Source organism: Babylonia areolata, chromosome 8, assembly GCF_041734735.1.
Source record: "Babylonia areolata isolate BAREFJ2019XMU chromosome 8, ASM4173473v1, whole genome shotgun sequence".
Lineage (NCBI taxonomy): Eukaryota > Metazoa > Mollusca > Gastropoda > Neogastropoda > Buccinidae > Babylonia > Babylonia areolata.
Window position 1 is genome coordinate 27,506,475 of NC_134883.1, and position 12,500 is coordinate 27,518,974.

Here is a 12,500-nt window from a genome sequence, read left to right on the forward strand (position 1 = left end):
TCTGAAGACAGGATAATTGAACATAAAACCCCTTCCTCACTGTTGCTTAGACAGTGGATCAATCTGAAGACAGAGACAAGAGAATTGAACATAAAACCCCCTTCCTCACTGTTGGTCAGACAGGGGATCAGTCTGAAGACAGAGACAGGAGAATTGAACATAACACCCCTTCCTCATTGTTGGTCAGACAGTGGATCAGTCTGAAGACAGAGACAGGAGAATGGAACATAAAACCCCCTTCCTCACTGTTGGTCAGACAGTGGATCAGTCTGAAGACAGAGACAGGAGAATTGAACATAACACCCCTTCCTCACTGTTGGTCAGACAGTGGACCAGTCTGAAGACAGAGACAGGAGAATTGAACATAAAACCCCCTTCCTCACTGTTGGTCAGACAGTGGACCAGTCAGAAGACAGAGACAGGAGAATTGAACATAAAACCCCCTTCCTCACTGTTGGTCAGACAGTGGATCAGTCAGAAGACAGAGACAGGAGAATTGAACATAAAACCCCTTCCTCACTGTTGGTCAGACAGTGGATCAGTCAGAAGACAGAGACAGGAGAATTGAACATAAAACCCCCTTCCTCACTGTTGGTCAGACAGTGGATCAGTCTGAAGACAGGATAATTGAATATAAAACCCCTTCCTCACTGTTGGTCAGACAGTGGATCAGTCTGAAGACAGAGACAGGAGAATTGAACATAAAACCCCCTTCCTCACTGTTGGTCAGACAGTGGATCAGTCTGAAGACAGGATAATTGAACATAAAACCCCTTCCTCACTGTTGCTTAGACAGTGGATCAATCTGAAGACAGAGACAAGAGAATTGAACATAAAACCCCCTTCCTCACTGTTGGTCAGACAGGGGATCAGTCTGAAGACAGAGACAGGAGAATTGAACATAACACCCCTTCCTCATTGTTGGTCAGACAGTGGATCAGTCTGAAGACAGAGACAGGAGAATGGAACATAAAACCCCCTTCCTCACTGTTGGTCAGACAGTGGATCAGTCTGAAGACAGAGACAGGAGAATTGAACATAACACCCCTTCCTCACTGTTGGTCAGACAGTGGACCAGTCTGAAGACAGAGACAGGAGAATTGAACATAAAACCCCCTTCCTCACTGTTGGTCAGACAGTGGACCAGTCAGAAGACAGAGACAGGAGAATTGAACATAAAACCCCCTTCCTCACTGTTGGTCAGACAGTGGATCAGTCAGAAGACAGAGACAGGAGAATTGAACATAAAACCCCTTCCTCACTGTTGGTCAGACAGTGGATCAGTCAGAAGACAGAGACAGGAGAATTGAACATAAAACCCCCTTCCTCACTGTTGGTCAGACAGTGGATCAGTCTGAAGACAGGATAATTGAATATAAAACCCCTTCCTCACTGTTGGTCAGACAGTGGATCAGTCTGAAGACAGAGACAGGAGAATTGAACATAAAACCCCCTTCCTCACTGTTGGTCAGACAGTGGATCAGTCTGAAGACAGGATAATTGAACATAAAACCCCTTCCTCACTGTTGCTTAGACAGTGGATCAATCTGAAGACAGAGACAAGAGAATTGAACATAAAACCCCCTTCCTCACTGTTGGTCAGACAGGGGATCAGTCTGAAGACAGAGACAGGAGAATTGAACATAACACCCCTTCCTCATTGTTGGTCAGACAGTGGATCAGTCTGAAGACAGAGACAGGAGAATGGAACATAAAACCCCCTTCCTCACTGTTGGTCAGACAGTGGATCAGTCTGAAGACAGAGACAGGAGAATTGAACATAACACCCCTTCCTCACTGTTGGTCAGACAGTGGACCAGTCTGAAGACAGAGACAGGAGAATTGAACATAAAACCCCCTTCCTCACTGTTGGTCAGACAGTGGACCAGTCAGAAGACAGAGACAGGAGAATTGAACATAAAACCCCCTTCCTCACTGTTGGTCAGACAGTGGATCAGTCAGAAGACAGAGACAGGAGAATTGAACATAAAACCCCTTCCTCACTGTTGGTCAGACAGTGGATCAGTCAGAAGACAGAGACAGGAGAATTGAACATAAAACCCCCTTCCTCACTGTTGGTCAGACAGTGGATCAGTCTGAAGACAGGATAATTGAATATAAAACCCCTTCCTCACTGTTGGTCAGACAGTGGATCAGTCTGAAGACAGAGACAGGAGAATTGAACATAAAACCCCCTTCCTCACTGTTGGTCAGACAGTGGATCAGTCTGAAGACAGGATAATTGAACATAAAACCCCTTCCTCACTGTTGCTTAGACAGTGGATCAATCTGAAGACAGAGACAAGAGAATTGAACATAAAACCCCCTTCCTCACTGTTGGTCAGACAGGGGATCAGTCTGAAGACAGAGACAGGAGAATTGAACATAACACCCCTTCCTCATTGTTGGTCAGACAGGGGATCAGTCTGAAGACAGAGACAGGAGAATTGAACATAACACCCCTTCCTCACCGTTGGTCAGACAGTGGATCAATCTGAAGACAGAGACAAGAGAATTGAACATAAAACCCCCTTCCTCACTGTTGGTCAGACAGGGGATCAGTCTGAAGACAGAGACAGGAGAATTGAACATAACACCCCTTCCTCACCGTTGGTCAGACAGTGGATCAGTCTGAAGACAGAGACAGGAGAATTGAACATAACACCCCCTTCCTCACTGTTGGTCAGACAGTGGATCAGTCTGAAGACAGAGACAGGAGAATTGAACATAACACCCCTTCCTCACTGTTGGTCAGACAGTGGATCAATCTGAAGACAGAGACAGGAGACTTTACCACTAACCTCAATGGTCAAGGACAACCCAGACAGAGGAAACTTCCTAATTGAGTACAATGTATATATATATATATATATATGATATATACATCCTTGTATTTTCCTCCTCTCCACCACCATCTCCCGTCCACCCTGAATGGAAAGCCACAGGTCAGTGTCTGGTTAGGCAGACACCTTTCAGTTCAGACGAACCGAACCGAACTGGCTTTTGTCTGCCTGTATAATGAAAAGGCCTGCGCCTGTGTGCTGATCATGGAACATTTGCAAGGAGACACTGGCATACAGATCTGATTGTGTGCGCAGATTGAATGTTTGCAATGTCATATATATAATATCTATAATAGATTTATATAGATAGATATGTGTGTGTGTGTCCCTATATATATATATATATATATATATATATATATATATATATATATATATACATATCTATATATATAGATAGATATATATTGATATAATTACAAGGCAGCATCTTCCCCCCCCCCCCCCCCCCCCCCCCACACACACACACACAACAGGCCAGTTTCCCTGTCCCCATTGGTGACATCTTTGCCGTTTCCACTTTGGACTCCGCAGTCATCTGCAAGTGCACTCCCGCACATAGATGTCATCATCAAACCTGATGGACAGCCACTATATATATATATGTATGTATGTATGTATGTATGTGTGTGTATGTAATGTCATCTGTAGCAGTAATTGCCCATTACTGGTAATGCACAAATTACGGCTATTGAGAATGACATACATTAAGGTTACAACACATCTTGGAAAAAAAACAAACAAAAAAAAAAACAGGAAGGGAAAGAGGTTGCTTCACCTAGCTGTAGTCATTCCGCTATTCCATTAAAAAAGGTTGTTTTTTTAACAAAGTGTCACATGCTGAAGTTAAGCATGTGCACTCATGCAAAAGTGTGTAGACAGTGAGATGCACACATGCTGTATAATTGCAATGTATTTGCACTTTTATGTTTTAGTGTGAAATATTATGCGGTCTTCTATCCAGAGAAGAAACTGCATATAGAGATGTACATGTGTGCGAGTTGTGAGAAAGTCTTAAAAAAAGAAAAAGAAAAAAAAGAAGTAAAAACAACTTTGTTCATGCATATGCATGCATGTGTGCATACGCACATGCGCACACGCACGCACGCGCGCGCGCGCACACACACACACACACACACACACACACGTATGTACACACACACACACACATGCACACGCACACACACACACACACACACACACACACACATGGGTGCGCAGCCCGCACATGCCAGACCAAGTTTCGTTTTTCAATAAATCATACATGCCACAGAGCCCCAGAATACAGCGATCTCCCATTTCATGGAGGACATCAGAAGGTGTGAAAGCCAGAGATGCAGGTCCCGGGGGGCATGTAGACCCATTGATCAGTGTCTGAATAATTCACTGATCCCTGGAGGGGTGCGAAAGAGGTCCTGTGGCAAGGCTGGCCCAGGCCAAACGACCGGGCAGGGGTGGTGTGCCGCCAAAAACAACAATATCCTAGGTGATGGAAGTTCCCCTGGGTAGTTTTTCATGCCTGTGACATGATCACCCAATCAGCTTGATGATTAAAAAAAAAAAAGAATGTAAATAATAATAATAATAATAATTAAAATTCATAACTTTTCTATGGCATGATATCCAGTACTAATGCTGCTCAAAGCGCCTTACATCATTGAGCTAGATCATATATAAACATGACATAAAAACATTACAATAGCTCAATCCAGTGCGTTCACAGAACTAATCAAAAACCATAATCAAACATTAAAAAATATCAAGTAAATAATACTTAGATTAAAAAGAAATCCATTCCATAAAACATACATTTCGTGAACACACACACATGCGCGTGCGCACACACTCGCACACACGCACGTGCACACACACTCACACATACACACACATGCACGCGCACACGCCCAGACACATTAAATATATCAACTGCACTGAAACAGGATTACGTAAGTATTAAGATATCTCTTGCATAAAACTCCATGTGGCAAACATCATGCTAAATACAGAAGAGGTGCGTTTTCAGTTCTGACTTAAAGGTCTGGAGATCAGGAGCATTTCTGAGGATCGATGGCAAAGAATTCCAAACATGGGGTACTTGAGCCCTAAAAGACCTTTTCCTTGCACATTTTAAATTAGTTCTCAGAACTGGATCTTAGTGTTCTGCATGGTTCATACCTTTCCAGCACAGAGGAGAGATACAGGGGAAGAGATTCATCAAAATGTCGGAAGGCAAGTGTCGCTAGTTTATAGTGAATGCGGGACTCTATAGGAAGCCAGTGTAACTGATGCAACAGAGGTGTGACAGATTTCAGATTTCTTTTTTTGCTAGGACAAGTCGTGCAGCTGCAACATTGTTCTGTACTTTCTGTAGTCTAATAAGAGAGGAAGATGGTAAAACTGGTGAGGTAGAATTGCAGTAATCTAGTCTGGACAGGACAAAGGAGGAAACATACTGAGTCATGTAGAGTTGTAGGGGGTATTTTTGTTTGGTAATTTGTGTGACCTTTGATATTTGATGTAAGAAGATTATATTTTAGTTATGGAGGGGATGGTTGTGGCGTAGTGGAAAGTATGTGTCTTGGTGTGTGTGTGTGTGTGTGTGTGCCCGTGCGCGTGCGCCCGCACGCGCTGTCAGTGTGCTGTCTGTGTTCTTATTTCTTTTCCATGGACGACATCTGTGACAGCTGTAAACTTTACAATTTCAGCTTATTCTGAACCAATTCACAGTTCAGGTCACACAGTTTTGTTATCACCTGTAACTGTACAACCAGTTGCTAACTGATTAATTAACATGAAACTAGAAGACCAACCAGAATGCTTTAAAGGTATTGTTTTAGCCACTTCATTCTTATTTTCTTTTCCTGACAATTCTTTAACTGTTATTCAAATTAAAGATGTTCCTTACACTTTTTTCATCATGTGGCCTACATTTGGCTCTTAAAAAAAAAAGAAAAACAAGAGAGGCAAGGCATTCAAGACTCACTTGTGATACACTTAAAAAAAAATCCAAGCTTTTTATGTATTTGAGTATAATTTCAAAATGTAATGTTTAAGATGAGAAAGATCAGTTTAAAGCAAATTAAGTTCCCTAGCATTAATTACAGAGTAATTTCCCTTTTTTACTATCTGCACTAAAACGTTTGCAAAATAAATAAAACTTCCATGCTTAACAAAAGAAGTTCCTGTTTGAACAAAAAATGATAATAATGACTGCTCTTGTTGTTGGGTCAGAATATCAGATCAAAGTGCCAAGTTTAGAGAATACAAAAAATATAAATATAACAGTAAATGCAGTTTGCATATAATTAGGCTTCATTTTTTATTTTTTTTGTGCCCATCCCAGAGGTGCAATATTGTTTTAAACAAGATGACGAAAGAACTGAATTTTCCCTATTTTTATGCCTAATTTGGTGTCAACTGACAAAGTAGTTGCAGAGAAAATGTCAATGTTAAAGTTTACCACGGACACACAGACACACACACACACAGACAACCGAACACCGGGTTAAAACATAGACTCACTTTGTTTACACAAGTGAGTCAAAAAAGTATTTTTCTCTTCGGCGTGATCATATTATCGTTTGTTGTTTTTTTAAGTTTCTGGTCTCAATGGTTGGTTTCAGTGCTGCACCATCCGATGCATTGCATGGCAGTATAGTGTGAAATATTGGATGTGTGAAAAATGGGATGCTCTGCAGTGTGTAACATTATTGATCTGCAGGGAGCTCAGTATTCAGAATGCCATTAATGCCATAATGCCTGGCATAAGCATAGACTTAACACATTACTCAGGCATTGACAGCGTACCAAATCTTTTCCTGAAAAAAATCTCTCTCTCTCTCTCTCTCTCTCTCTCTCTGTGTGTGTGTGTGTGTGTGTGTGTGTGTGTGTGAAATGTAAACTAGTGACAAAGTACCAAAGTGTCGTTTATCCCTTAGTTGTTTATTTTGCTTCAATTCTGTTGTGTTTTCATTTTCTGTTCCATTTTACCTGTTTTGCACCATTCTATGTTCTGATTTGTACCTACTATGTCACTAGAGCTTAACAGCTAATGGCATCAAACATAACATTTCAGTGTTCAGTAAAAAAAAAAAAAATAAAAAAAAGCCATAATGATGGCAGAATAGTGATTCCAACTTGCTGACGATGAGCTCCACTGTTCTGCAGAGATTATGAGTTTGCTTTTGTATATTGCCATCAGTTTTGTATTTCTCTGCTATGTGCATAGTTCTGTATTAATACATGTGTGTATATTACACCGAGCATATGTCTCCTGAGTCAGTAATTTTGCCATGTTTGTCATTTAGTTCCTTCGTGACAAAGAATGGGCTTGATATCGTTGCCATGGTTATGAAGTTGATTGAATTCAGGAGACCACACTGAGGTAAACTGATTGCAAAAGATATTGTAAAGTCTCTGTAATTTCTTTTGCCTGCGGTAACTTATCAGAGGCGATGGTGAGTATTCACTCAGTCTTTTGCAGTCTTGATCTGGTAACATGGTGACAGAACAGGTTGTTTACACTTTAATTGTAACATGTTGAAATGACTATCAGCTAAATATTTAAGAAACAATTCCCCACACCCCCTCCCACCACGCCCAAAAAAGGAACTTATCGTTCATGTTATCATTGGAATCTGAGTAAAGAACATGCACGCACGCACGCACGCACGCACGCACGCACACACACACACACACGCACACACACTGTGACACACACACACACACACACACAGACACACACACACACACACTCACATGCGCGCACGCACACACACACACACACTGTCACACACACACACACACACACACACACACAGTCACACACTGTCACACACACACACACACACACACACACACACACACACACACACAGAGACTGTGACACAAACACACACACTGTCACACACACACACACACACACACACACACACACACACACACACACACACACACACAAACGCTCACACACACTCAATTGAAGGAATAGAAACTCAGGTGGTGAGCCTGGATCAGATTCCGAACCCGATGATCAGGACTTGCAGTGTAACACTTGTAATTCTTAGGCTTAGCTGAGTGCTTGGGTTTCCACCCCCAGACCTCTCATTTCCTGTCATGCCAGAGGTGAATCGGCCTCAGCTGCTGTGTTCTTGATGAGGTGTAAGTAGAGATGCTTCCACGTTCTCCTGGGCTGGAGGACACTGGGTGTGCTATTGATCCAACTGGGCGAGGGAATGCCAGAGAGAGATCGAGAGATCTAACTGGCACTGAGATTGAGACAGAGAGAGAGAGAGAGAGAGAGATGTCACTGGCACTGCAAGAAAGAGAGAAAGGAGGGGGGAGAGAGGGGTGATGAAGGGAGAGGAATAGAGGAAAAGATGTGTTAGTGGCAAAGGGATTGAGAGAGAGAGAGAGAGATGTCACTGGCACTGCAAGAAAGAGAGAAAGGAGGGGGGGAAGAGAGGGGTGATGAAGGGAGAGAAAGGGAGAGGAAAAGTAAGATCTGACTGGCACAGTGAGAGGGAAAGAGAATGAGAGGCGAGAGAGAGATCTGGCTTGCACTGAAAGACAGAGAAAGAGAGAGCTGAGTGACAAAGAGAGACAGAGAGACTTACCGGTATTGTATTATTGTCACAACAATTTCCTTTGCATGAAATCCAGGCTGCTCCCACCAGGGTGAGTGAGCGCATTGCTGCAATGAGAGTGCCATCTTTTTTCTTCTTTTTTTTTTTCCTGCCTGCAAATGTATTTTGTTTTCCTGTCAAAGTGGATTTGTCAACAGAATTTTGCCTTCGGTAACCCTTTTGTTGCTGTTGGTTCTTTTACATGCGGTAAGCACATGCTGCACAGGGGACCTCTGTTTATCATCACATCCAAATGACTAGCATCCAGACCACCACTCAGTTCTAGTGGGGGTGGGGTGGGGGTTGGGGGGGGGGGATTCTGGTGAGTATTGGAATAGAACCAGTGTGCTCAGATTTTCTCACTTCCTAGCCAGACATGTTACCTTTCGGCCAACACTCCTCATTTGATGTATAACTGGTGCAGAGAAAGATGTGGAGGAGAGAGAGAGAGAGAGAGAGAGATTTATATGACATGCCAAAGCCACAGCCAACAACTGAACAAGAGGGAGAGAGAGAGAAAAAATTAATTGTGCTCAGATCTATACTTATTTTATATGACTGGCAAAGTGAGTGAGAGAGAGAGAGAGAGAGTGGCACAGTGAGAGAGAGACAGACAGATCTCTATATACTGGCACAAAGAGACAGAGACAGAGACTGCATTTGAAACAGTCCAAGCATTTGTGATTAACTTGCATATTACCAGAAATGTATGGCACACATAACTGCTGAGTTGGTTTTCAGTAGGCAACATTGCCTGCAGACAAGTTTCAGTTTCAGCTTCAGTTTCCGTTTCCGAAGGAGGCATCACTGCATTTGGATAAATCCATATATTTTTTGTATTTCTTTTTATCACAACAGATTTCTCTGTGTGAAATTCGGGCTGCTCTCCCCAGGGAGAGCGCGTCGCTATACCACAGCGCCACCCTTTTTTTTTTTCTTTTTTTTTGTTTTTTTTCCTGCATGCAGTTTTTTTTTGTTTTGTTTTTTCCTATCGAAGTGGATTTTTCTACAGAATTTTGCCAGGAACAGCCCTTTTGTTGCCATGGGTTCTTTTACGTGCGCTAAGTGCATGCTGCACACGGGACCTTGGTTTATCGTCTCATCCGAATGACTAGCGTCCAGACCACCACTCGAGGTCTAGTGGAGGGGGAGAAAATATCGGCGGCTGAGCCGTGATTCGAACCAGCACGCTCAGATTCTCTCACTTCCTAGGCGGACGCGTTACCTCTAGGCCATCACTCCACATATATATGTGTGTGTGTGTGTGTGTTACACCACATCTATTAAGCAGATGCCCAACAGCAGCATAACCCAATGCACTTGTCAGGCCTTTAGTTATCGCATATAATATTTGTGTACCTACCATAGTGGATTTCTTCTACAGAACTTTGCCAGAGGGCAGCGTCCTTGTTGCCATGGGTTCTTTTTCAGTGCGCAAAGTGTGTGTTGCACATGGGCCCTTGGTTTATTGTCTCACCCGATTGACTAAAGGCTGAGTTTGATTTTCCAGTGAAATTTGGGAGAAAGGGTGAGGGCGGGAATCGAACCAACACCCTCACGGACACTGCAATGGCAGCTCGGGTGTCTTAGTCATTCTGCCACCTTCCTCTTTGCAGACAAGTGGATGTGTACAGGCAAAACCACATCTGTGAGAGAGAGAGAGAGAGAGGGAGGGGGGGGGGGGGGGGGGGGGGGAGATGAAAAAAAAAGAAGAGAATTAAAAAAAAAAAAGAGCAGATGCCTGGTCTAACATACAAACTTGATATGGTGGGCATAGTGTGAGAACAGATAATTTGTGAATGTGTACACTGTATGTGAGCATTTCCTTGGTGATGTGTGTTTGAGTGTGGTTTTAATTTTTGTTGACATTTTAATATTGTCAGCCATAAAAACAAACAAACAAATTTAAACCGCTGTTCAACTGGTGTTCCAAATTTTTATGAGTGTGTGTGTGTGTGTGTGTGTGTGAGAGAGAGAGGGTGAGTGGGTGGTCATGTTGATATGTTTCTCAACACTCTTGCTCACAAGTTCTAGCCTGATGTGTAAAGTTAACCACTTTACAAATTATGCTCATGGGCAAACGTTCTGGAAAAAGGAAGCATCCACAACGTGAAATTGGGGGAAAAAAATGGGCCACAAGGTCATTAACATATGCGTTTCATTACACTCTAGGGGGGGAAAAAGCGTTCGGTAAGCCTTTTCTTTGGAGCTCATGTATTGAAAACACATTTGGCGGTGGGTGCCCTTTGTGATGAACACTTCAAGTTCAAAGGGTTCAAAGTGTCACAACAGAATCGCTGGCATATTTGACTTGACTTTGTTGGATTGCCAGCACTAATTCCTCCAGGTCTTTAGCTTACCTGTGTTCCAAAATATTCAGTTGTTCTTCAGTCCTTCAATATGATTGTGAAATCAGTGGAAAGTTGATTTCAACATTATTTAGAAAAAGAAAAAAAAAAAGAAGAAAAAAAATGGAATAGTCAGTGCCAGAAGCATCTCATAGGTTGATGGAGAGAGAGAGAGAGAGAGAGAGAGAGATTTATATGGCTGTTCTTTTGGCACTGACTGTCTGTTCCAAGTGTCCTCCTGTTAATGTTCAATGGGATCAAATCAATATTGATCGTATTTTCAGCTCTGATAAGGCTGTCTGTTATTGACCGCAATATGAACAATGATGATAATGATGATTATGAATTGATATAGTGTCTGCTGACTCTCAAGTTTTCATGACAGTCTGACCTGCTTTGTTCCTATGAATAATGATATATATATATTTTATGGACTCCGATAGATCTGTCATGTCTGGTTATCATAGCCAGAGGTGGGGAAAAGGTTGGGGGGGTTTTGTGTGGTTTTTTTTTGTGTGTGTGTTTTGTTGTTTTTTTTTGCATAATTGGGGAGATTTGGATGGTTGGCAGATTCTTTGCTGTTTTGTCAGCAGAATCACATCCATTGGGATTTACTGACTGGTTTTTGTGCATTAGTATTTGAGTTGATGGGAGGGGGAAGGAGGTGTGTGCATTGTGTCACAGTGTATGTTATGTCACAGTGTGTGTGTGGGGGGGTGGGGGGGGGGAGTGAGCAAGTGGTGTGTTATGCACACACATACTTAGATATTACTTGAATGCCTATGTGACGGGCATCATAGCCGAATGGTTAAAGCGTTGGACTTTAGATCTGAGGGTCCCGGGTTCGAATCATGGTGACGGCGCCTGGTGGGTAAAGGGTGGAGATTTTTACGATCTCCAAGGTCAACATATGTGCAGACCTGCCAGTGCCTGAACCCCCTTCGTGTGTATACGCAAGCATAAGATCAAATACGCACATTAAAGATCCTGTAATCCATGTCAGCGTTCGGTGGGTTATGGAAACAAAAACATACCCAGCATGCACACCCCCGAAAGCGGAGTATGGCTGCCTACATGGCGGGGTAAAAACGGTCATACACGTAAAAAACCCACTCGCATATATACGAGTGAACGTGGGAGTTGAAGCCCACGAACGCAGAAGAAGAAGAAGAAGAAGAATGCCTATGTGAATGTGCATTTTATAAAATTCATCAACAAATTTATCAAACTGTCATGTGAGCCAGCTCATCATGTTTCATATGATTGCCTTGTTAATGTATATATGTACATATTATATATATCCTACCCTTTGTACCTTTCCAATGAGAGTATGGAATCAGGGGTTTGAAACCAGTCAGTATCTGGTCATGGCAAACAAGACATTTTGCTCTGTTTGCTGTGTGGGTCTGTGCACAGGGGTAAGTGAAAGTGGATCCAAACGATTATTCGATTGCATCAGCTTATTTCCAGCATCTTCTTTCTTCCAGTTTTTCACTGTTTTTAATTGCGTGTGTGTGTGTGTGTGTGTGTGTTTGTGTGTGAGTGTGTGTGTGTGTGTATGTGTGTGTGTGTGTGTGTGTGTGTGTGTGTTTTACAGCCACCATGTTCCTCAACACTCTCACCCCCAAGTTCTATGTGGCTCTGACTGGCACCTCCTCCCTCATCTCTGGGCTCATTCTGGTATG

At 42.7% G+C, this 12,500-nt stretch overlaps 1 protein-coding gene across 1 annotated transcript in view; it reads left to right on the forward strand.

The window, feature by feature from the left end:
* Positions 1–12,500, forward strand: part of LOC143285258 (suppressor of tumorigenicity 7 protein homolog) — a 60,702-nt gene that overhangs the window by 11,184 nt on the left and 37,018 nt on the right. Inside the window, exon 2 of the mRNA XM_076592516.1 lies at positions 12,413–12,495. Coding sequence (XP_076448631.1) covers positions 12,413–12,495 — 83 coding nt within the window. The remainder of the gene's footprint in view (positions 1–12,412; positions 12,496–12,500) is intronic.